At 67.8% G+C, this 24,537-nt stretch overlaps 3 protein-coding genes across 4 annotated transcripts; all 3 read right to left on the bottom strand.

Moving 5' to 3' along the window:
• Window positions 1-8: 8 nt before the first annotated feature.
• On the bottom strand, window positions 9-7,454 carry LOC101914355 (cytoplasmic phosphatidylinositol transfer protein 1-like). The gene is given in 10 exon segments (XM_005241015.3): window positions 9-948; window positions 1,889-1,952; window positions 2,029-2,184; window positions 2,275-2,370; window positions 2,478-2,549; window positions 2,923-2,930; window positions 3,120-3,208; window positions 4,654-4,802; window positions 6,047-6,202; window positions 6,205-7,454. Coding segments are annotated over 10 exon segments (1,140 nt in total). The 5' UTR covers window positions 6,289-7,454; the 3' UTR covers window positions 9-682.
• A 2,498-nt stretch (window positions 7,455-9,952) lies between these two features.
• Window positions 9,953-11,814, bottom strand: LOC101922317 (myeloid-associated differentiation marker homolog). The gene is given in 2 exon segments (XM_005241059.3): window positions 9,953-11,376; window positions 11,378-11,814. Coding segments are annotated over 2 exon segments (1,602 nt in total). The 3' UTR covers window positions 9,953-10,211.
• Window positions 11,815-11,916: 102 nt separating this feature from the next.
• On the bottom strand, window positions 11,917-22,728 carry SEPTIN12 (septin 12). Of its 2 annotated transcripts, XM_055806503.1 has the most exons (11): window positions 22,551-22,728; window positions 19,048-20,118; window positions 14,233-14,421; window positions 13,748-13,876; window positions 13,518-13,599; window positions 13,285-13,422; window positions 13,060-13,177; window positions 12,888-12,983; window positions 12,673-12,769; window positions 12,398-12,449; window positions 11,917-12,292 (listed from the first exon to the last, which is right to left on the bottom strand). In XM_055806503.1, the coding sequence occupies exons 1-11, from the start codon at window positions 22,603-22,605 to the stop codon at window positions 12,148-12,150; spliced, it is 2,172 nt and encodes a 723-aa protein (XP_055662478.1). In that variant the 5' UTR covers window positions 22,606-22,728; the 3' UTR covers window positions 11,917-12,147. The 2 variants fall into 2 exon arrangements, with proteins under 2 accessions (XP_055662478.1, XP_027647679.1); XM_027791878.2 differs by lacking the exons at window positions 19,048-20,118; window positions 22,551-22,728 and adding an exon at window positions 17,376-17,677.
• Window positions 22,729-24,537: the final 1,809 nt, after the last annotated feature.

Raw genomic sequence — 24,537 nt, 5'->3', positions numbered from 1 at the left:
CAGCTGCCTGACATGTCTTGAGCTTTATTTCCAAAAAGGCCTTTGTTTTCCCAAAGAAAACGGAGGGCTGAGCCTGCCCCAGCCATCTTGGGCAGCCACAGCCTCTGGAGGGATGGCAAAGGGGACCCCAACTGCGGGACGTGCCGTGCATGGGGCTGTGCAGCCCCTGGGGTCCCGCGGGGAGCCCCAGCCCAGCACCCAGCTGTCACTGTCACTGTCACATGTGCTCGGCCCCTGCGCTGGTGCCCACCCTGCAGCATGGTGCTGCAGAATTGCCCGCCAGCCTCTGCAGATGCTCAGCCTGGCACCGGCACCCACCGCAGCCACGGCACATGGGCACTGGGTGCTGCCGCCCTGCTGCTCGCCAGCTTCGGCAGCCCCTGCAGAAACCGGGCAGGTGGAGCCAAGCAAACCGGCTCCTGTGGCATCGCCCGATGCTGCCAGGGACCCCTGCTGGCCTGGCGTCCCCTCCCCGTGCAGCCAGCAGGTCTGGCATAGCAGTGCTGGCAAGGACCCACGTTGGGCACCCGTGATGGTTCAGAGAGGCTGGTACCCCCCCGGGGCTCCCTGCGCCCCGACAGTGGGTCCCTCCCTGGGGTTGGCACCTGTTGGAGGGGCCGTGGTGGGCAGCAGGGCTGGCACAGTCCAGCCGGGGAGGTAGCACGGTGCGGCACTGCCGGCATCACTCTGCGCTGGCACGTTCCCGCAGTGCGGGCAGCGTCAGGGTCTCCGGCGCCGACTTCTTGCGCGGGCGAGTCTTGGGGGGAGTGAGGAAATCGGGGGCCTCGTCGCCAAGGGGGGTGGAGGGGGCGCTGGCAGGGGCCGAGTGCGTGGCTGTGGGCTGCCCCACCTCGCTGACCGAGATGGTGGGTGCCACCAGGCCGATGAGCTCGTTGGTGGCCTCCTGAGTCTCCCGCTCGTAGCGCCGCACCTCCTCCATCGTCATCCCTGCCGAGCACAGCCAGGCTTGGGACCGCTCGGCACAGCCGCATCCTGCACCCCGTCATCTTGGGGCAACCCGTGCCCTGCTCACCGGCTTCCCCCCGAGCTGGGGACGGGGAAGGGGACAGGGGCTGGGGACAGGGGGATGGGTAGAGAAGGGGACACTGGGCGGTGCAGCCAGCCCCCCGCTCCAGCACCAGCCCAGCCAGCAGCAGGGAAGGGATGGACAGGCAGCACAGGCAGGGGAGGGCAGCTGGGCAGTGGGGGGACCCTCCGCCGCAGGGTGCAGGGGGGGCTCAGCATGCATTGTGCACAAGCCCCCCCACCTGCACCCGCCTGCAGGCAGCATGGCGGGGTCCAGGGTCTCCGTCCCCTGCAGGCAGCGGGCAGCAGCGGGGGTTAGGGGTGCTGGCTCCCCAGCTTTTGGTTTGTGGCCACTTGCATCTGAGTCTCGAAGGCCCGGACCTCTTCCAGGGACATGTCTGGAAGGCAGAGAGCCGCTCACCGGGACGGCCCCGTGCCCATGCCAGCCCCCGTGCTGGCCATCGCCAAACATGGGGCTCCAGGCCCGGTGTCTGCATGTGGCAGCCGCCTGCAGCGTGTCTCCCTGCCAGACCAGGCATGCAGGCAGCGCAGGCAGGGATGCTGGGGCTCCTCTCCCTTGCCCCTGCTCCAGCCAAGCCTTCCCCAGGCATGCAGCGGGGCAGGCAGCGTGCGGGGGGCAGTGCGCAGGGGGCAGCGTGTGGGGGGCAGGCAGGCATGGGAGCAGGGGGAGCAGAGCAGGGGGAGCAGGCAGCAGGTTGCAGGGGAGCCGGGCGAACAGTGGTAGCTGCCCATGGGGTTAGTGGCATCGGCAGTTAAACCTGCAGCCCCCTCCCACCCTGGGGGTCCACAGCCACCCTGGAGACTGTGTTCCCCCCTCGCCCGGGTGGCCCCGCAGACTCACCGCACCACTCGTCCACCCAGGCGAAAGCCTGCCGGTGCCCGATCAGCAGGATGTCCCGGATCACCTGCAATGCAATGTAGGGGTCAGCACACTGTCACTGCCCCCCAGTGTCCCCCCACTCCAGCCTGGGCCCCCCTCACCTTGTGCACGAACTGCTCCACCCGCGTCTGCAGCCCCCACACCTCGAACTTGACGCTCACCAGCTTGTAGGAGCACATGATGGGCTTGGTGTGCTGGCGCCAGCCCTCCCGCAGCGGCCCCCGGCCCGTCTTGGTGGAGCTGAAGAAACGGGGGTCCTGGGGGAAGCAGAGCAGGGCCGTGAGCCCCCCAGGACAGGGGACAAGGAGGTGGCCCTGGAGAGCCCACTCCACCCCCAGCCGTGCTACCTCCAGGCTGCGGTAGTACCGCTCGGGGATCTCGTCGAAGGCGATGTCCAGGAAGGAGACCTCGTGGTCGCCCAGGATTTTATCGCTGTGGAAGATCTGGGGAGGGGAGAGAGGCGGAGAGGCACCAGCTGCATAGCTGTGTCCCGTCCCCCACCCCCCACCCCCGATGAGTTTGCCAGGTCTCAGCTGTGGTGCAGACTCACGTTCTCACTGTCCCCGCAGTTGTCCTCGTACTTGGTCTCGATGTAAATGGAGAACTTGGGCAGGAAGGAGCACTGCAGGGAGCAGCCATCAGCTGGCCCCCAAGGGACGCCCGTCCTGAGGGACACCCACTCCCAGGGATGCCCATCCTGAGGGACACGCACCCCAGGGGATGCCCAGCCCCAAGGACACCCAATCCCAAGGAATGTCCAGCCCCAAGGACACCCACCCCAAAGGACACTCACCCCTAAAAACGCTAACCCCAAGGGACACCCAGCCCTGGGGGACACCCACCTCAAGGGACACCCAACCCCAAGGGATGCCCACCTCTAACAGTGCTGACCCCAAGGGACACCCAGACCTGGAGGACACCCACCCCAGTGCCCCCTCCCCAGCCATGCTAAGTGCTGGGGAAGGGTCCATGTCTCCCCAGTGCCATCTCCTTACCGTGTACTCTGCAGGGACACCATGGCACATCAGCATCACGGGGTGGCATCACCAGATGGCATCAAGGGGGAGAGAGGGAGCGGTGAGAGCAGGTAGTGTGTAGTGGCCATGGCCGGGCTCCCCTGGCAGCCCACCACTGCTGCCAGAGAGGGGCAGGGTGCCCAGGTGCCCGTCCCCGCGCCCTGCCCAGGGCTCACCGGTGATGGTGTAGGGGTAGTAGTTCCAGGCCTTTTCCGTGATGTAGAAGATGCGGGGGGTCACTGCCCGCGCCCAGCTTGGCAGTTTGCTGCAGGGGGTGGCGGCAGGGGGGGATCCGCTCAGGGCAGGACATGGATGGTGGGCACAGCTCTGCCCAGTGCCACTGGCCCTGCTCTGCCACAGCCCCACATGGCACAGCCCCAGCTCCAGGACCCCCATCCCCTCCCCAGAGACCCTCACTTCTACCCCAGCACCCCCCATGCACTCTCCACCCCAAGATCCCCCCAGGGACCCTCACCTGCACTCCATCACTCCCCAGGAACCCCTGCCCCACCTCCACCCCGGGACCCCTCCCCAGAGACCCCCGCCACCTCCTCAGAACCCTCATCTGCACCCCAGGACCGCCCCTCCACCCCCCACCCCCCCCGGGACCTATGCCACCTCCCCAGGATACTCACCTCCACCCCAGGACCCTCACCTCCACCCTAGGAACCCCCCTACAGGGACCCGTGCCACCTCCCCAGGACCCTCAGCTCCACCCCAGTGCCTCAGTCCTCTCCCCAGGACCCCCACCTGCTCCCCAGGCACCCTTACCTCCCCTCCAGGGACCCCCATCCCATCCCTTCCCCAAGGACCCTCTCCACCAGCGCAGGGCCAGGACCCCAGGGTGCTCCTATCCCCCCCAAGCACCCTGCCCACCCTGCCCAGCACCCTGCAGCTGCCCACACTCCCTGGGCAGGATCAGGCCTTGGCAGGCCCCCAGGGGAGCTGGGAGGTGGGTTTTGATTAATTTGCATGCGTTATAAATACCATCCCCGAGAGGGGAATCGTGAGTGCTGTGGCTAAAAATAGCCCGTCTCACGCCAGCTACTCCCTGGCGGGGAGGCAGCCGATGCCCGTGCCGCAGCTGGCAGCGGGGACATGGGGACAGCAGCTCTGGATGCCAGCAGCTGCCCAACGAGCACTCGGGGCTGCGTGTGGGGACACAGGGACACCCCCAGGGATGGGCTGAGCAGCAGCTGGAGCATCCCTGCCAAGCCCTGTGCTGCAGCCCAGGCACCCACCGGTACCCAGAGATGGGTGCCCACCGGGAGAGGGGTGCACCCCTACAAGATGGGTGCATGCCCTGAAGATGGGTGCACCCCAGGAGATGGGTACGGCTGCCAGAGAGGGGTGCACCCTTAGGAAGATGTGGGTGCACCCTGGGTGATGAGTGCAGTCCCTGAAGATGGGTGCATGCCTGGGAGAATGGGCACACCCTGAGAGATAGGTGCAGCCCCTGAAGTCGGGTGCAGGCCCCAAAGATGGGTGCACTCCAGGACTTGGGTGCAGCCCTGAAGATAGAGGCACCCCTGGGAGATGGGCGCAGCCATACTGCAGGGTGTCAAGGACCCAGAAAGGATGTTCCCTGGGAATTTTGGAGGGAGGGATGGGGCTACCCACTGCCTGCGCACGCCGCCCACCACGGTGCTTACCCAGAGATGTGGGGCCCCCCTCTCCACCCAGCACCCCTCGCCAAAGCCACAGCCTCACCTGGAGAGGTGGACGCGCTTCTCGGTGAACTGGCCAGGGCCGTGGATGGGGTCCTCGTGAGGCTCGTTCTTCACCACCTCCACACCCTCGCCCTTCTCGCTCTCCTGGTGACTGTGCTTGCTGATGGTGTAGAGCTGCCCCACGCGGTACTGCAACCACAGCGCCCGGCCTCAGCACTGCCACCCCTGCCCCGGAGCCCCCCCAGCACTGGGGGCTAATGGCTTTCCAGGCACACCACTGAGAGGGGAAACTGAGGCACGGAGCAAAGGGGTGTCAGACCCCGGGCCGTGCAGCAGGCAGGGGTCTCTTGGAGTACCCTGTTTCACCTCTCTGCCCCTGGGCTCCTCCAGCACCCTGGCGAGGGCCAGATCCTGCCCCCCCCCGGCTCTTCCCCAGTGCCCAAGTGCCGTGCAGAATGCCTAGAGGCTTTCTGCCCAGCAAGCAACCTGGGAGCCAGGAGAAACCATATATATAATATAGAAAGAGATATGGATATGGATATAAATACGTGTCTGCATGTATTTGATGATGTGGCTGTGCAATAAGTGTTTTATTGTTCTGCTGAAGATCTCATCCATCACCCTAACCGCCAGCGCGATCTTATCGCCTCTTTCCGCCTAATTGAAAACCTTCCCCAGGTGCGAACACAAACCCAGCACCCGGGGAGGGCTGGTGCTGCTGCCGTGGGCACCCTTGCCGTGCCTCCCTGCTCCCTGAAACGGCCCCATCAGCTCCAGGTGCTCAGGAGCGACCTTTGGCCGGAGATGCCACCGGCTGCTAGCCATCACCACTGTTTGCCGATGGAGATTCAGGCTCCCTGCTGGAGCAGGGATTGAGCCTGTGGTCCCCATCGGAGCAGCCGCCCTGAGCGCTGTGGTGCTGCGGGCACCCAAACACCCGGTGCCCTTTGCCTGCAGGCTCATCCCATGGTGCTGGCATTGGGCTGCCCCCGAGCAGCCCCCTGCGCTGCCATCAGGCTCGGTGCCCCAAGGTCACCGTGCTCAGGAATGCAACATCCCCCCTGCCTGCACCCCAAAACACGGCTCAGCACTCGCACAGAGCACGCGAGCCCAAAGCACACCTCAGCAGCTCGGCCGAGGCAGACAGTCCCTGCCACAAGCCGTGCCACGAGGGGACACCAAAAGGGGTTGCCGTGTCCCCCAGCCGCTCTCCAGGCAGGGACCTGATGCCCTGGCACCCCACTGCTGCGGGTATGGGACCCCCACCCACAGCCTCCTCCATCAGTGCGTGCCTGCAGCTGTCCCTGGCACCCATGGCAGGGAGCTCGGGGCTCTCCTACCTCTGCACCCCTCTTCCCAACCAACACCCCCCTGCTTCCTACCTGGCCCCGGGGGCACAGGCAGCCCCACCACCCCCCCTGCCCCACACTCACCTCCTCGGTGGTGAGCGGCATACAGATGCGGTACTCCTTGATGAGCATGGTGGCAGGGGTCAGGCGGAGGCGTGGACGCTGGCGGGGGCACAGCTCATTCTGCGGGGGACCCGGGGGGTGCGGTGAGGGGGGGGGGGGGGGGGGGCTGGCGCTTGCCAGCCTCCCACGCTCCCATCCCATCACCCCACGCTGGAGGCAGCCGCCCCGCTCTCAGCACCGGTGACTTCATGAGCGGTTGCCATGGCAGTGGCGTGAGGTCACCGGTGTGAGCAGCAGCCTGGGTGTACCCGGCTGGGGACACCCCGGCACCCCGAAAGCCCCCTGGCGTTAACCCCTTCCCTGCCAAGCAAGCACCCGCTTCCCTAGGCAGCCGTTTTGGAGCACACATGTCGTCCCCCAAACACGGTGCCATCCTTTCGGGGTCCACATCCACACCCAACTGCAGTGTCCAGCGCAGCGAGGGGGTTGCAGGGACACTGGGGTGGGAGCAGGCCTGCCGATGCTCATGGGGACCCACCCCTGGGCACCCACGCTCTGGCCTGCCCGGTGGGGCTGCTCCCAGGGAGCACCCATGGTCACATCCCTGGCATGGGATGTCCCTTCCTTAGGCTGGAGCCCCCAGCCCAGGGCTGCCCCCCAGCACCCGTTCCAGCCAGTGGCACTGCCAGGCTGCCCTGCTCAGCCCCTCAGCCCCTGCTTGCCCCTCCGGACCCTGCTTCAGCAGGGGCTGGGGATGCCCAGGGTGAGTAACAGAGCAGCAGCTCAGGGGGCTCCTGGCTGCGGCCCCCAGCCCCCTGGGGCAGGGAGGGGATGCGAGTTCCCCCCCGCAGCCTCCTCTGAACAGGGGACCAGGCCTTGGAGGGGGCAAGTGGGGGCTCACAAGGGGTCTTGTCTGGGGGCAGCTTGTCCAGCTGGGGATGCAGGGGCATCCCTGGGGGCACTGGGGGACACAGCAGCGTCCCTGGGGGACACGGGGGCACCCGCTGGCAGGGCGGAGGGCTGAGCGCTGGTGCCGGGCTGCGGGAAGCCATAACCCCCCCCCGGGGGGGCTTCCACACCCAGCCCCGGGAACCCACTGCCCCGGGCCGGGGGGCAGAGGCAGCCCCGGCATGCGGCAGGGAGGGAGGGGGGACCCCGGGGCCCCCCGGTGAGCACGGGGCACCCCAGGGTGCCGCGGCCCCTGCCCCATCCCCTCACCGCGGCAGCTCGGAGCGGTCCGGGGTGGGGGGGTGGCGGCTGGGGCTGGCCCGGGAGGCGGATGTCCCGCCGGGGGCGGGGGGGGTGTTGGGCGGCCCAGAGCTGCCCGGGGGCTCCGGCCGGCCGCGCCGCCGGGACGAGCGGGCGATGCCGGGGCGGCGGCGGACTGGGGGCACGGCGGGGCCGGGACCGGCAGCACCGGCACCGCTCCCCACGGCCCGGGCCCTCGCTCCCCAGCGCTCCCCTCCCGCCCTGCCCCGCCCCCGCCGCCCCGGCCGCACTCACCCGGGCCCGCGGCGGTGCCCGCTCCCCGCCACCGCCGTGCCCCGGCCGTCCCGGGCCGTGCGCAGGAGCGCGCCGCCCCCCGCACCGCCCCCCGCGCCGCGGCACACCGACCCCTAGGGGGAGGAATGCACCGGCACCGCACCGGGACCCGCACCGGCACCGCACCGCACCGGGATCCGCACCGGCATCACAACGCACTGGGACACCCACCGGCAGAGGCACCGCACCGCACCACCACCGGGACCCGCTCTACACTGTCCCCGGGGCCTGCACCGGGATCTGCACTCACACCAGCAGTGCACTGCACCGGCACCGGGACCCACACTGCACTGGCATCCACACCGCACCGCAACACCACCGGGACCCACACCGCGCTGGCACCGCACTGCACCGGCACCGGGATCCGCACCCACACCAGCAGTGCACCGCACCGGCACCGGGACCCGCACCACACTGCACCGCACTGGCGTCCACACTGCACTGCACCGGTACTGGGACTCTCACCAGTACCGGGACCCTCACCCGTACCGGAACCCTCACCCAAACCGCTACCTGTACTGCACCGGTACCGGGACCCACACTGCACTGGCATCCACACTGCACTGCACCAGTACTGGGACCCTCACCAGTACCGGGACCTCACCCACACCACCACCTGCACCGCACCGGCACCAGGACCTGTACCGGCACCACATATGCACCGCACTGTGCCAGCATCACACTAGCACCAGCCCTGGCACTGCACCGGCCCCAGGGCACAGCATGGGACGCCCTCCGGCATGGCACAGCACTGGGACGCTCCCCTGGCACGGCATGGCACCAGGGGTCCCTGCACCCACTGGGCTCGGCTGGACCCTCCGCAGCCGCCGTGTGCCCCAGCCAGGAGACACCCTGGGGTGTCCCACAGGCACAGAGCCCCGATGGGGGTCCCAGGCTGGCCTCTCCCACCCCACCGGGTGTGGGGAGCTGGGAGCCCCCCAGACCTCTTCCTGCACCCCCTCTCACCTGCACCCCACTGCCAGCCTAGCCCCCAGCCCCCCAGCCTTACCGCACCCCTGTGCCAGCACCGCCCGCGTGCCACCCGCAGCCGAACACGTTACCGGCACGAAGCGCCACAACTCCTCAGCTGCCACCGTCCCCACGTGTCCCCGGCCTCTTTCCTCCATGAATTTCAATCAACCTGGGCACTAAAAATAGCCGCGCTTGGGCACTGGGCCGGGCTGCGCCGCCCGCTGCGGTTCTCCCTTTATTTGCTCCCAAAGCCTGGGGAGGCTGCGAGTGGCTCCCCCGGCCCTACCGGCAGCACGGATGCCGTGCCATGCTGCCCTGTGCACGTGTGGCACCGTGACACGCTGCGGCCTCGCTGCCCGGGGTGCAGGGGGCACCTCATCCAGCGCCACGGGGTGATGACCACTGTGGGGACACAGACCCGGCGAAGAGGACACCTGTCACATAGCCCTCCAGCCCATGGCACTGGCATCACCGGCAGTGCTGGGACCCTCCACAATGTTGACCCTGGCATAGGGTGCAGAGATCACACTCACCCACCCATGGGTGCCACATGGTGTCCCAGGCTGGGTCCTTCTGGTGCAGCCATGGTGGCAGCTGGTCTGTCCCATCTCTTAGTGGTGGGGACCCCACTCTGCAGTGAGCCCAGAGGCAGCCGTGACGGCCCTGGCATGCCCCATAGCTCCAGCAGCCCAGAGGCAGTGGGGATGGCCCCAGGCTGTGGCTAGGGCCAGGGCAAGCAGTGGCAGAGTGAGCAGCATGGGCTGGGGACGGTGGCTCCAAAAGTGGCCGGGGTGCCCTGTGTGGCACCCATCCCACATCCGGGAGTGCCGTGCCAGGAGCTCTGCCTGCCAGGCACATCTGCCCCTGCCTGCATCTCTCTGCTGCCTTCTTCCTGGTATGCCTGGGATGCCACCGTCCTCCCAGGGACATGTCTCAGCACCCCCAGCTCGGGTGACACTGGGTGACAGCCACCCCCCGCCCTGTGTCCCCCCAGACAGGGGACTCCCCAGCAGCCCCCAAAGGGTAAAGCAGCAGGCACAGGGCTCCTGCCAGCGTGGCTGGGACCAAACCCAGCGGGGTTCCTGCGTGGGGCAGGGGGGACAGTGGTGGCAATGAGGACCTGGCGGTGCAGGTGACAAGGACCTGGAGGGCTCTCAGCCCCCCCAGCAGCCGCATTCCTCCCGAACCTGTTCGGCAGGATCCTGTGCCGGTGCCAAGGCAAAGGCATCCGGGTTGGGTTTTTCCTAGTCATGCCCTGCTTCCCTCCGGTCAACAAGGAGAAAAGATTTGCAGGAGCCCTGTGCCCCCCCGGACTGCTGCCGGTGCCCCCCGTTTCTCACTCCTAAGCCACCCATGCCACCAAAGAGGGCCCCACAGAAAGCCGGGAAGGGGAAGAAAGGAGTCAGAAGCAAGTGAAAAATGACCCAATTTAATCCCAAAGCCCCCCCTGGCCGCAGGGGTCTGGGAGCACCCCGGCCCCCCCTGCCTGGCTCAGCCCCCTGGGGCACGGGGCTGAGCGCACCCCCGGGAGCACCCTGTGGCTCCCTGCTCCGGCGTGGGGAGAAGGAGCTTTCCGAGGCGTCCAGCCTCTTCCTCAGCTCCACCGGCAGCCCCGCACCGGCACTCAGCCGCGTCCCACCACCCCTCACCCCACCGGGGCCACCTGCAGCCCTTAGGGAGATGCCCTGATGAAGACCATCTTGGTGGAGTAGACCAGGTCCACCAAGTAGGCGATGAGGTTGAAGATGGTGAGGAAGGTGACCCCCAGGCACTTGTTCCACCAGCAGTTCCTGTCGCAGGGGTCGGGGCGGCTCTTCCCCCTGAAGCTGTAGAGAGGCCAGATAACAGTGGCAGTGATGTACATCATCAGGGCCAGGGTATTGTAGCCCACCAGCATCTTCTCCAGTGGGCAGGGCATGTAGGTGAGGCACCGGCCGATGGTGAAGATGATGATGAGGAGAGTGACAATGAAGCAGATGGAGTAGACGGCCACACACCACTGCAGGCCAGCTTCTGAACTGTAGGCATCCAGCAAGGAGAAGATGAGACAAGCCACGTAGGCTTCAAAGACCTTGAGGAGCCCAGGGACAGTGGAGAGGAAGCTGCTGATGTCCCCTGGCTTGGCACGGGTAAGCCCCACCTCGAGGGCGTAGGCGAGGAAGCAGAGGCAGGAGGCGGTGGTGGCCACAGCCTGCCGGGCACACTTGCTGCTGCTGCAAGGGCTGCTGATGAAGGTGGAGGGGAAGACCACTGAGGTGGTGAAGACCATCAATGCTGCCAGCATGGAGAAAGCCGAGGTGAAGTCATCCCAGGAGAGCGGCAGCTTGGAGTAGAGCTCCAGCAGCTCCAGCACCAGCACCAGCAACGTCACGGCAAAGCAGAAGCACCAGGTGAACATGCACCATGTCCCATAGGGACCCCCAAAGTCCCCGGTGGAGGCCACCAAGCTGAAGGCGAGGCAGGACAACACGATGGCAAAGATCCGGGCGATGCCCACCCAGGAGGTCACAGCACGGAGGTTCACTGTCACCATGGCCATGGTCCCGGCCAGCTCTCCCACCCACACCGCGGCCAGGAAATGGGTGCTGCCCACAGCCGCTCTTATCTGGGTGCCGGGACAGAGGGGTGGGGCGCGGGGCAGGGAGCTGCCGGCCCCCCCGGGCCACCCGTGCCCAGGACCCCCAGCTCCGCTGCCACCGCCACCACGCAGGGCTCCCGGGGGTGGCTGCTGGGGGCTGGCGGCAGCACCAGCGCGGGTGGGTGGATCATTAACGCGGGGCTGGGCGAAGGGTGCCGGCACTCACGGTGACGCCGAGCCCTGAGGCGTGGAGCCACCGTGTGCTGCCAGCCTGGCACGGCACCTAGGCCCTCCCCATGGCGGGAGGCACAAAGGGCCCTTTCATGCACCCCCAGAGTACCGGGGGGGGTGCCCCGATGCCCCCAGCCCCTGGGCCTGGCAGCCAGCAGGGCAGCACCCACCGGGTCCCCCCGAGGGGTTTGGGGGGCTGCACCCAGTGCCGGGTGCCCCTGGCAGGGGGGTGCCATGGTGGGGAGCGACTGGGTGTAGCCCCCACACACCCTTGTGGGTGGCACCTCCGCCAGCCGATAAGCGGCTCAAAGTCCAGTTGTGCCAGCTGCCATCGGCAGGGTGGGTGAGGTGGCCCTGGGGAGGGACCCGCACGCTGCCCGCCCTGGCCACCCCTGGCACCACCAGCGCCCTGCCGGCAGCACTGCCACCTCCCCAGTGTGCTGCCCAGTGCTGGCACCGCACACATCGCTGGGGGGGGGGGGCGGGGGGGTTCGCCCCACGGCCCCAGAGGCTGGAGCAGCACAAGGTGGGTGGCACGTCAGAAATGGAGAGTCCAGCAGGAGGATGATGATGGCGAAGGTTGAAGGCTCCAGCTTCATCTTTAATGCTGTGCAGGGTCCAGGGGGTCTGTGCCCACGGCGGAGCTTGGGGACAAAGGACCTGGGGACCCCAACCCGAGGCAGTCTGGCACTCTCGGGGGGCTCCTCACCCCGGGCAGGGTCCGGGCACAGCCACTGCTGGGCAGGGGATGGGCACTGCTATGGGGGTCCAGCAGCAGCGCCGGGGGGCACGTGGTGGCTCAGAGGTCACTGCTGCCCTCGGCCTTGCCAGGCAGCCCGTTGAGGGGGCTCAGTGCTGGCCGGTTGCTCTCGTTCAGCCGCCGCACACGGTAGCTCTCGTAATGGACGTTGTGGGTGATGTCCTTCAGGTCCTGCAGGTGGGACCTGCCCGGGGTGGCAGCGGGGAGGAAGGGCATCAAGTCACCATCCTCCTTCACCCCGCCATCCCCCCTGTGGGGTGTTGGCCCCCCCACCCCATCCCCCACTCACCGGATCAGCAGGTCCCGCAGGAGGGGGAACTCGCAGTGCGCTGGATTCTCCACTGCAAAACAAGGCAGAGCGGGCAGCAGGGCTGGCAGGGTGCAGGCAGGAGGGCAGGGCAGCGAAGGGATGCCCAGGGAGCACATCCCAGCAGGCTCCAAGTACCACTGGAGCACCAGCACAGCTCCACCCAGGCAGGGGTGCACCCACAGGTGCTGCTCCCCGCAGCCCCGGCAGACTCGCCGTACCTGGGGAGGGCTGGGGGTGCGAGGGGCTCTACTCACCTTCAATGATGCCCCATTTGGTCTTGCGGCCCAGCACCCGCTTGCCGTTGACCTGGTGCTCCTGGTCTGCCCCCACCACGGCAAAAGGGATCTTCTCCTGCCAGCACAGAGAAGCGTGCTCACCCTGGGGTGCTCCCAGGCTCCCCCAGGGGTGTCTCTCCCCCACCGTGGTCCCCAGGGACCAGTATCCCCAATCCCAGCATCCCGGCACTCACCCGAATCCTGTCATTCAACACCCTGTCATCTGGGTCCTGGTCAAAGTCCTCTTGCGGGTACACACTGATGGCGTGGGTCTTCAGGTCCGCCTGGATCTGTGGGATACAGGGCTTGAGCCGGGGCTGGGGGGACACAGGGCACCCTGGGATCCCCTTGGGGACCTGCCCTCACCTGCTGCTTAAACTCTGCCCGTTCCTCCAGGGTGAGCGTGTCAGCTTTGGCGATCACTGGCACCACGTTGACAATCTTACTGAGCCGCCGCATGAATTCTAGGTCCAGCGGGCGCAGCCTGCCAAGGATCACCATCACCCCGGGGTGACCCGCACCACCATCACCCCAGGGTGACCCACACCACCACACAGGGAACACCCATGGGTGCTGTGAATGGCGACTCACCAGTGACCCGTGGGGGGGATGAAGTAGACGCATCCATGGACCCGGGTGTCCGGGATCTTCCTCTTGCGGGTAATGAGGATCTCCTCACGTAGGTACCTCTCATACTGCTCGTTGATGTATTTGATGATGGGGTCCCAGCTGAGGATGAGGAGTTGGGGGACAGCATCTGAGCTCAACCACCACCCCAAACTGCCACCCACCAAGGTGGGGTGCTGCACCTCACTGTGTCCTACCAGTTTTCATTGTTGATCTGGTCCCCAAAGCCCGGTGTATCCGTCACCGTCAGCTTCATCTTCACGCCCTTCTCCTCGATAACTGTGGGGCAGAGATGTGGGTCAGTGGGGACCAAGCATTGGGGAGGAGGGGACCGGGGAGGAGGCTGAATCCCTGGCTTCAGACCCACCCCTGGTCCCCAGCTTCTCTCCAGGGTTGGTGGGACAGAATCTCATGGCAGAGACCTTACCATGGGTGACGGACTGCAGCTGCACTGTTTTGGGGATGCGTTCCTCCTGGCTGGGCTGCGAGGCTTTGCGGCTCACCTTGGACTTGAAGAGGGTGTTCACCATCGTTGACTTCCCCAGCCCGCTCTGCCCTGTGAGGACACCAGCTCTTTGTTGTTGTCTGTCCTGCCCCCCCCCCACCCCCCGACCCCGGGAAATTAATTCCCCCAGGGTAGTAACACCTTGGTATCCATTTGGGATAGCTCTGGTTTAACCCATGAATAAATTTATTCCCCAAGGCAATAACCCCTTGGTACCCATTTCAGAGCATCCCGGAGGTTGAGACGAGCTCACCCATCAGCATTACTATGTTATGGGGTGCAGGGTGTTGCTCTTCTTCTGATTATTGATGCTTAAATCCCTTAAAAGCATCATTTCCCCCAACATGGCAGCATCAGAGCCAGGAATCCTGCCCCAACAGGGAGCAAACCCCGTGCCCAGTGCTCACCCACAACCATGATGTTGAACTCGAAGCCCGTCTTCATGGTTTTGATTTTCATCTGGTCGAGCACGGCTTCGATTCCCACATAACCGAAGAGCTGGCAGCCCGCCGGGCTGGGTGCCACGCTGGGGGGCATCTCCTCCTCCGGCATGGCCGATGGCTCCATGCTGCGCTCCTCAGGCTCCAGGCTGCTCCCTGCATGGGTGGGCAAAGGCGGGTGAGCCCAGACCCCCCCAGTGCCCACCCCTCTGCCAGCACCGTTGCCCCAGCAGCAGCCGTCCCGGTGGGCATGCAGCCCCGTCACATTCCTGGCAGCCAGTGAGGCTCTGCATGGCAACGGGGCATGTCACCCCCCTGGGCGGAGGGGGACGGGGAGGTGCCATAGTGGTATCCTCAGGGTGCCCGCGCCACCGGGCAGCCCTGTCCACCCTCTGCCATACCACCGGTTGCTCTGCAAGGTGGTTGCATCGGGGACCGTGGCCACCGCTGGCACCCTTCACCCAGCCCATGCTGCCACCCACACCGAGGCCACCTCCTGCAGCACCCGCTGTGGCCCTGGTGCACCTGGGGAGCTCCAGGCTTGGGGCAGGACATGCCACCCACGTTGTACCCTACATTGGCCCCTGCCAGGGTGAGGGGCACCCGCCTGCAGCTATGGGGGAGGGGGGGGGGGGGCTGGGGAGGGGCAGCGCAGGCACCAGCACAATCCCAAGCCCTGGGGACATGCAGGCTTTTCCCGGGGAACCCTGCCTAGAGCGTGCCTCAACTTGGGGGCCACCAGAGCCCTGTGCCCGCCTCAGCCCTTTGTGTGGCAGCTTGGGGGGCCCCCAAGCCCTTTCTTCCTCCCCCTCCTCCTCCTCCTGCTGCCCGGCATGGCCATTGTTCAGGTCCTACCTCGGCGCCGCAGTGCCCTCACTCAGCACCCCGCTACGGTCAGGGGGGGTCCCTTGCCCGCCATCAACATCCTTGCCTCCATCAGCGCCGCAGCCCGTCCCCCTTCTCCCCGCCAGCCCCTGGCTGGCACCAAACCCGTCTCTGGCGAAGCTGCCGCTCCCACGCATGACCAGCATGGCAATATCCCTTCCCCCTCCCTCTCCCCCCGCAGCCCCCCTCCCCGCCACAGCCAAGCCCCTGCGCTGAGTTTACCAGTTGCCCAGCGGGGTGGGGAAGGTGCCCACCCAGCACCGCTCAGACTCCAGCCAGGCCAGCATGGACACCGACCTCAGCCCAGGGATGCTGTGTGTGTCCCCCCGTCACAGCACTCATCACCTTCACCCCCATGGGTGGCTGCAGTGGCACCGAATGGGAGTGCTCAACTTGCGGGTACCATCCCCGCTGGCACCCACCGGCTGTCTGGCACCAGGGATCACCCTGCGCCATGCCCCTTCAGCAGCACCCATGCCCAGCCCCGGTGCACATGGTGGGGCAAGGTGAGGTGGTGGTCCTGCCCCCCACCCCGCTGCCGCAGTGCCCCACAGCGCCTGCGTCCCCCCATGCCGCAGCCTCCCCGCCTGCCACATATGTGCCAACCGGTTCTTGGCGTTGGCGAGGCTCAGGCGGCAGCTTGCTGATGGCTGAGGCTGCTGAGTTGGCCTGCCGGGGCCGCGGCCCTGTGCCACGTAGCCTGGGGACCAGGGACATGTGGGCAGGGTCCGGCCCCAGCCAGCCCAGAGACACCAGGAGATGATGGAGCCAAACATGCCCGTTGCCACAGCAACAGCATCCCAGCGTGGGGGGAAACGCAGCACCCTGTGCTCACTGGTGGGTGCAAACCCACCGCCTTGCCCGGGTGACAGCAGGAGCACAGCCAGGCAGCAGGTACTCAGGAAGGTGGCAGCGTTGGGGACAACAGTGCTGTGTGTCTCAGCTCCCCCCACGGGAGTTCTCGGAAGTGGTGAAACAGCTGGGGACTTCCTGGTGACAGTGGTGACACCCAGCTGGGGGGGGGGTGAGGGTGGACGATGAGGGCGGGGTGCTGGGACTCCCCCCGCCTCCCCGATGCTCACCTGGGCATGCCACTGCTCCCAGGGCACACTGGCCCCCTGTACCCCCACCCTGGTCCCTGCCAGCCCTGGCAGCTGCCAGACAGAGCCAGAACCAAGTGATGCAGCCACTGCCTGGAGCCACCCAGGGTGGCCAGCCCCCACAGGCAGGGTGCAGTGCTTGCACCCCCCCCAGCTCCCTGGGGTGCTCCCCAGGGTGCAGCACCCATGCAGGGGCCCAGCCATCACCCGTTGCCTTGTGCCAGTGGCATGGCCAAGCAGGCACATACAGCTGGAGGGGTGGTGGGCAGAACCATGGGGCACATGGCAGCGCTGAGTGCTGCACCCACAACTGCCTCCCCTGTGGGGCCAGAGCCCCCCCACGTCCCTGCCCTTGCTGCCAAGACCCATCAGCGATGGCCAGCTGCTGGGTGGCCACATGGAAGCTCTTCGGCATCACCACGCACCTCCAGGGCGAAGGGCTCCTGCAGCCAGACCTGTTCGAGGACTCATTAAAGATGCCCTTGTTTTCCAGGCAGGGACAAGTAATCCCGGGTCCATGGTGTCCTCCACAGTTTTAATTACTGATGCGGGGCTAATTGGCCAGTTCCCTGGGGAAGCCTGTAATAAGGCTCTGGGGGTGGAGGGTGCTGGGAGAGGATGAGCCGGGAGTGGAACTCCCAGCCCGGCTGCTCGCCGCTGTGCCGAACTGGGCATCGGATGGGGAGAGCTTGGCTCCCGATGGGGTGGGCACGGGGAGATGACCCCTCTGGCAAAGGGATGGAGGATTTTGGGGATGCGGACGGAGAGCTGCCCACTACACTGGCAAGGAGCTCACTGCAGCTCTACCTGCCTGGCCGAGCACAACCCAGAAACGCCAGTGCCTCTCCCAGCACCAAACACAACCCAAGGGGACAGCGGTGACAAAACCCATCTGCGGCCAGACCCGGAGCCAGCCTGCCTGGCTCGCCGTGCGTGGTGCAGGCGGGAGCCACGGCACAGGGCTGGGGACCGCTGGCTGCTGGCGATGAGCAGAAGCAGAAGTGATCCACTGAGTGAAACCCCGCGCCCCGCAGCACCGCCTGCCTGCTGGGTACCTGGGGGGCTCACCAGCAGCACCCCCTGCCCGCACGCTGCCCTGCCCGCTGCCGCCCCGACCATCCCTACCTGGGCAAGCCGGCCCGAGCCGGGGCTGCTGCTGCTGCGAGCTGGTCACCGGGGCCAAATGGCTCCTGGGGTGCAAGGCAGGGAGGGCGGCTGCAGCCCACAGCTCCTCCTCCGATCCTCCTCCTCCTCCTCCTCGCCCCAGGCCCTGCGTGGGCGACCCGGGCGTTCGCTCGGCGTGGAAGTGAAACACGGCGGCTGCTGGCTTGCTCGGCGCGTCCTCCCATGGGGCACGGGACCGAGCATGCCACACTGACCCACGGCCACCCACGGGTGCCAACGGCTGGGGGCCACGGTGGCCTCCTGGGAGAGGAAACTGTGCGTCCCCACCTCTTCCTGGCAGAGAAACCGCTGTGGCCGAGCAGTGCCTGCCAGTCCCGTGCCATCTGCAGGGCAGCCGGTGCCCGCATGATGCCTGCCAGCTCCTGCCCTGCTCCTCAGCCTGGGCATGCCACGCTCAGCCACCCTGCCGTCACCCCAGCTTGTCCCTGAGCACTGACCCCATCATCCTGGCTCATCCCTGAGCAGTGTTCCCATCACCCCAGTTCAGTCCTGAGCACTGTCCCCCTCTGTCCCCATCATCCTGGCTCATCCCTGAGCACTGTCCCCATCGCCCCGGTTCAGCCCTGAGCACTGTCCCCCTTTGTCCCCATCACCCCAGCTTGGCCCCGAGCACTGTCCCCTCCGCCCTGGCCGGGTGCCGTGGGCAGTGGTGGCCGGTGGGGCAGCCAGGCTGGCTGGGCAGTGCGGCCACGGGCATTGCTGGGGGATGATTCACCCCAGCCCGGGGCAGATGTATGGATGCCTTCACCGGCGTCAGTACTTAGAGCCTGGCGACGGCGGCTCTCATGACACCCCAGCGAGACGGGCAATGAACCCCAAGCACTTAAACAGGGAGCACCGGCGGCAGCGGCCATCTCCGGCCACACCAGTGCCCTCCAGCCTTCCCTGGAGCAGCCGCTGGGAAGAGGGACACTGGGGGTCCCCTACCCCATGCTTGGGGATGGGCATAGGCTCGGCCATGCCCACACCGGCACAGTGGGAGCCAGAGGTGCGGCTGTGCCGGGGAGCCCCGCATCCTTCCCCCCGGCATGAGGCACGCGCCGAGCACACCCGAGCACACCTTGGCCCCCCGCCACCTCCTCCACCCCCACGGGAAGGGAGGAACAGGATCCATCCCCGTGCCAAGGCAAGGAGGGATGAGAGAGGAAAAAAGCCCTGGACGCGGGACAAGATCACGGCGATAGCCGGCACGCGCAGGGCCCCGGCACTCGGCCGCCAATGGGGCACATGTGTCCCGACCTGTCTTCCCGCGCTGGGGAAAACAATTAGCGCTGGGGCGGCGTGGGAAGCTCGCCAGGCACCCCGGGGCCAGGCGGGCCGGGAGTGCTGCCAGTGCCGCACTCAGTTCCGCGCCGCACAGCCCCCCCGCTAGACACCACGCACCACGCCGGGTGGCATCCAATGTGCCCCACGGCCCTGGTGGGGAGCAGCGAGCCGGTGGGGCTCATTCTGTTCCCAGTGTCACCATCACCCTGCTTCAATGCCAACCCTGGCATCAGCAGTGCAAGGGTGGCTGGAGGCAGCAGGGCTCAGCGGGGGGTTCTGGCAGCACCACCCCCGGCAAGGGGGGTCCCAGTGGGAAGAAAGGAGGGGGGACAGGAGCAAGTCCTACCGTGCTCTGGCGTCACCGCAGCCCAGCCGCCATCTGCAGCATCACCAGGAGCCATTGCCACCACGCAGGGTCCCCGCAGCCCCGCCAGCCCAGCACCGGGGGGGTTTGCCCTGATTCCAGTGGCCGCTGCCAGAGTCCCCAGGGCCGGTACCAGCACCAGCCCCCCAAGGAAGGTGGGCTGAGAGCTCACTTGCACCGTCTGCGGCTGGGACACCAGCTTGAAGGTGGTGGCTTGGGGGGCTGGCAGCCCCCCAGCCCTCGCTGGGGAAGGGGCGGTGGGGGCCGGGGGTGCCTCCCCCTGGCCCCGGGCGAGCGGCAGGGGCCGGCATGCCGGGCTGGGGCTGGCGCTGAGGCTGACCCTCAGCTGTGGCCGGGGCAGGGTGCGGGGGGCCACATCCCACCCTCCTGGCAGCTGCCCCCCTGGCCCCTCGGGGAGTGTGAGCAGCCCTGGGGCTTCCTCGGTGCCATCATATGGGGCCAGGGAGGAGGAAGGCTGGTGGGTGAGAGGCTGAGTGGCAGAGCTCTGGCTGCCCCACGGCAGGGGGTCCAGCTGGGGGGTCCCCACCCCTGGCTCCTCAGCGATGTGCAGGTCCAGCGCTGGCAGTGAGCCGTGGCTGGCGGCAGCCCCACAGAGGGGATGCTCCAGTTCTGCTGGGAAGACGCTGTTATGGGACGGGACCTTCTTCAAGCTGGGGCCAGTAGCTGTGGGGGAGCCTGGTGGCTGGGGGGGCCCCGTGGGCGCAGGGCTCTCCAGGCTGGAGGACGAGCTGCGGAGACTTTCGCCGTCACTGCCCGGCCCCGCAATGAAGCCCTGGTGAGTCTGGAAGGAGGCGATGCGGGTGATGCCGGTGCTGGCGCTGCCGTTGGTTCGGCCAGCGGAGAGGCTGGTGCTGAGCCGGCTGTGCAGCACTGGGCTGGGAGCTGGGCTGGGGCCGGCAGCGGTGCCTGAGCGGGGCGGGTGGTCGGGCTGCAGCGGCCGGCAGCTCTCACCAGTGCCCAAGGGCAGCGGGGACACCAGTGGGGAGCCGGACGCCCCGTCCCCATCCTCCACCTCAAAGGACTTCTTCAGTGCTGGGGACAGAGAGAGATGCTGACATGAGAGTGGCACCCGATGGCACCCATGGCCAGGCACCCACCCCCGCCAGCCCCCTGGCCAGCCCTGTACACGGGCCCCCCAGCCGTGCTGTGCGGTGCCAGCACCCCGAGGTGCCCCCGTGCAGCCAGGTGCCAAGGGGCCATCTGTGTGCTCATCCCGCATGGGAACCCTGCTCGATGCCGGCAGCCTCCGGCTCTGCCGCATTGTTCCCCGCGGGTTTGATCATTGTTGCCGGTTTATCTGCGCCCGGCCTGCCCTGGCTCCCTGGCTCCCGCAGCACACTGCCCGCTTTATTCCCCCTGTAAGAGATCCAGCCGAGTAACCGGATCCCCCCCGCCGGACCCTCTCCCCCTGTATCCATCCAAACAGCCGGGCTGGGAAGGATTGCGGCCCCTTACAGAGCATTAACCCTGAAGCCTACTGATGGCGAGGCAGCCCAGAGCTATAGCTGCAGCCTCCCACACGGCTTTCCAGCAGTGGTGGCAACCACGACCCCATGGCACGGCCCTGGGGCTGCTGCTAGTGCAAATGTGCCTCCCACTCCCCGGCCCCCCCTGCCAGCCCACAGGCATCACAGCGCCTGGCTCCAGTGCACAGCCTCCTGCCTGAGCGGAGTGGGTGCTGGGTGCTTGGCAGCGGTGGGTGGCCCCTCTCCCCCGCCGGGCACCGCAGCCTGGCTGGGCACCACCGTGGCAGGTCTGAGCAGCCGGGACCCCCGAGAAGCCCCTGTGGTGTAGCCGCCCCCTCCCTCCCTCCAGCCGCAGTACGAGGTCCCGTGCTCCTGCCAGCTCTGCCAAAGCAGCACCGTTGGGTGCCGGCAGCTGGTTCCCCAGCCCCCGGGAGAGCACGGGGGGCCCAGACCCCCCCCCAGGCAGCCTTCCTCATCCCCGCTGCCAAGCACGGGTGGCTGCCTCCAGCGGGGAGGCTGAGGGGGGGTGGCCCCCGCTGCGCCCCGCCATCCCCACCGTGTCGGCACGTGCGCCAGCCTGCCCCAGCATGGCACTGCCGGCACGAGGCCGACCTCACCCTCCTCTTCCTCAGCCCTGTGGCTGCTGCCTGGGCTCGGCCACAGTGCTGGGGGCAGTGGGGTGGGGGGGTCCCGTCCCTGCCCCCTCCCCAGCTCACCTCTGTGCCCGGGGCTGGGCAGGGGTCAGGGGCCAGGGTGTAGGCACTGCTAATAACAGCTCCCCCGGGCAGGTATTTCTCCAGCCGGTTCTGCTTGGTCAGGCTGCTGGGGGGGCCATGGGGCCGGCAACCCCCCTACCCCGTGTCATGCGTCACCCCACACCTGCCCCTGGCCCCTGGCCATCCGCACCCAAAGCCTGTCCAGAGTGACAGGGTGGGTGGGGGGCAGCAACGGGGGGGTGCAGAGAAGGTGTGGGGTGGCAGGGGGTTTAGGGGGGATGGAAGGGGGTGGGGGGGATGTTGAGGCATCGGGGGGAATGGCAGGGGGATATTGGGGAATGGCAGGAGGTATAGGGGGGCTGACAGGGGTATAAGGCAGGGGGGTGGCAGGAGCATACGGGTGGGGGGATGGGGGGATAGCAGGGGGGATGGCAGGGGCATATGGGGGGATGGTGGGGGGAGAAGGCGGGGGTATGGGGGGGATAGCAGGGGCATATGGGAGGATGGCAGGGTGTGTGGGGGGATAGCAGGGGCATATGGGGGGAATGGGGTGGACAGATGGCAGGGGGCATGGAGGGGGATATGGGGGGATGGGGGGGGATATGGGGGTGTCAGGAGCCGGGGGCCAGCCGGCAGCGGCGGGGTTAAGGTGCCCGGGGTAGGTGCACACATTCCTCCCCGGCGAGTGCAGCAGCAGCCCCGGGGTCGGGTTTCGCCGCCCGCCACCCCCGCCCCCCCCCCCCGCGGCCTCCGGGAAGCGGCCGGGGCCGATCGCGGGCGGGAGGAAGGCAAACCCGCCCGGGGGGGCACGGGGGTGCACGGCGGGACGCGGCCCCCGGCTCCCCCCAGCCACCGGCCCGGGGCGGGGGGCGCTCGTACACGCGAACACCGGGGGGGGGTTGCATCCCACGCCCCCCCTCCCCCTCCGTGCGCCCCATCAGGCACAAGCCAGCAGGCGCGCTCTGCCGGGGACAGCCCCCGGGGGTGTCGGGGGTGGGGAGCAGCCCCCCACGACACACAACCCCCGGGGGCGGGCGGAGAGCAGCCCCCACGACACGCAGCCCCCGGCGGGAAGAGAGCAGCCCCCACCCGCGATGCTCAGCTCCTGGGGGGCATCCCATGCCCACCCCCAGACGCCCAGCCCCAGCAGCATCCCCCCCGATACCCAGCCCCAGCAGCATCCCCCCCTCGATACCCATCCCTGAGGGCATCCCCCCGCGCTGTACCCAGCCCCGAATGGGGGTCGCAGCCCCCGGGGGGGGTCTCGCAGCCCCAGCCGCACCTTCGAAGTCGGAGAGGATCCCGTCCAAGTGCTCTTTGACGGAGAACCGAGCCATGCCGGGGCGGGGGGGGCCGGCGGCTGCCGCCCACCCGCGACACCCGCATGGGGAGGGGGCAGCACCGGGGGAGCGGAGCGGAGCCGCGGCTGAGCCCGCCGAGCCCCGCGACGGGACGGGCCGGCGCCGGCTGCCCTCGGCGGGGAGGGGAAGGGGGAGGGGACCGCTGGGGGGAGGGGAGGGGGGAGGTGCTGCCTGCGCCCCCGCCCCGACCGGACCCCCCTCCACGGCTCCCCGGAGCCCCGCCGCCCCTCTCTCACCACGCCGGGCCGTGCCCCGCGCTGCCGCAGCGCCCCCCCCCCCCCCCCCCCCCGAGCAGGGGGCGCCCCCCGCCCGCCGCCCCGCAGCTGCGGAGCCCACGCGTGGCCCGGCCCCACGGCGCTCCCCTTCCCCAGGGTCACCCATGACCCTGGCCCTGCTGTGGGTGCTGCCCGTGCCCGCACTGCGGCGGGGGGGGTCCCGGGAAGACGGGGGCGTGGGGGGGTCTGGCTGTGCGGGGTGCCAGGTGGGTTATGCAACCGGCTGCCCCAGTTTGGAGTTCCCAGTTTGGAGCTGGGGCAGGCAGGGCTGCCTGCTGTTTACCCTCTGGCTGGGTGGGTGGGTTGCGGGGGAGTCTGCCGGGGGTCGTGTCCTGTGCCCGGGCTCCTGGAGCATCCTTGGGGTCCGTGCTCCCCATGAACATTCCCGGGACCCCCGAGGCCATGCAGGCAGCACCCCAGGGTGAGGGTCCGCACTAGGACAGCCCTCCCCTTAGCCCTACGGGGTGCTCAGGGTGAGGGCCATAATCCCACCCCCTCCCACCCGGGCTGCCAAGGGTTAACCTCATCCCAGCCCTGTCCCGGGATCGGCAGCAGATGTGGAAGGGAAGGAGCTGGAAATCCCTTCCCCAGACTGGGGTCCCGCGGTGCGGGCCCACCGTCCCCCAACAAACCCCTGGCAGCTGCAGTGCATCCCTGTGCTGGGTCCGGGGGGGGCACAGGGGGGTCTGGGCTGGGGGGCACAGCCGGGCCCCAGCCCCACGGGGTCCCGCCGGATCTGGCCCTGCTGCAGCGTCCTTGTCCTGTGGAACAGGGCCACCGTGGCCCTGGTCATGGCTGGGTTTTGGGGGCATCTGGAAGTTTCGGGGGCATTCAGAGGCGCCCACCGGCTCCCCGGGGAAGAGGCCTGGTGGGCTTTCACCCACCACCCTGTAGCTTTTTGGGGGGCAGGGGGGGTGGGCTGGGGCAGCGCTGGTGGTGCCCTGGGGGTCACACCGGGCAAGGGTCAGATCCAAGGAGCCCCTGGGGAAGAGCCTCCCCCCCCACTTTCCCACCAGCTTTGTCCCTCTACAGCTCCTGCAGGTGCAGCAAGAAGCCCACCGAGCGGGGTGGCAGGGGCTGGAGGGCCCCCTGCACCCACAGGGTGCCCCATGCCCACCCTGGGGCTGCAAGCACCCATCACCACAGTGGGACCCCACAATGGGACCCCACAGCCCCTGGCACCCCAGCCAGGGCCCAGCCTGGTGCCCGTGCCGGCAGCCGGAGCATCCCACCCCAGCAGGGCAGACGCCGGAGCCCTGCAGCGGGGTTTAGAGCAGCATTTCAGCAGCAGCTCAGCTTCCCCGAGGGGTTTTGGAGCTACGAAAGCTCCACAAATCTCTAACCTTATTAGAGATACATTTATTTATATGCATTTAATTTTTTCATAATAAATAGGAACTGCGGGCCGCCTGCAGCTACCCAGAGGCTCGCTAGTGCGGTGCCAAGCCCCTGCCGTGCCTGGAAGAGCAGTTCGGAGCAGCTCCAGAGCTGTTTGGAAGGATGCGGAGATCTTCAGAGCTTTAGGGCTTTTCTGGAGCAGCTTCCGAGAGGCTGGAGAAGTTTCAAGACACTTAGAGACCTTTTCAGAGGACGTGCAGAAGAGCTCGAGTGCTTCTCAGCAGCTACCCATATT

This window comes from Falco peregrinus, chromosome 5 (genome assembly GCF_023634155.1).
Source record: "Falco peregrinus isolate bFalPer1 chromosome 5, bFalPer1.pri, whole genome shotgun sequence".
NCBI lineage: Eukaryota > Metazoa > Chordata > Aves > Falconiformes > Falconidae > Falco > Falco peregrinus.
This window is presented reverse-complemented; position numbering and strand designations above follow the sequence as displayed.

Coding starts and splice junctions, on each gene's coding strand:
- SEPTIN12 (XM_055806503.1), bottom strand. CDS start 22,605: ATGGCTCGGTTCTCCGTCAAAGAGCACTTGGACGGGATCCTCTCCGAC. Junction 20,119..22,550: donor GATCCTCTCCGACTTCGAAG/GTGCGGCTGGGG, acceptor CTCTGTCCCCAG/CACTGAAGAAGTCCTTTGAG. Junction 13,423..13,517: donor CAGATCAACAATGAAAACTG/GTAGGACACAGT, acceptor CCTCATCCTCAG/CTGGGACCCCATCATCAAAT.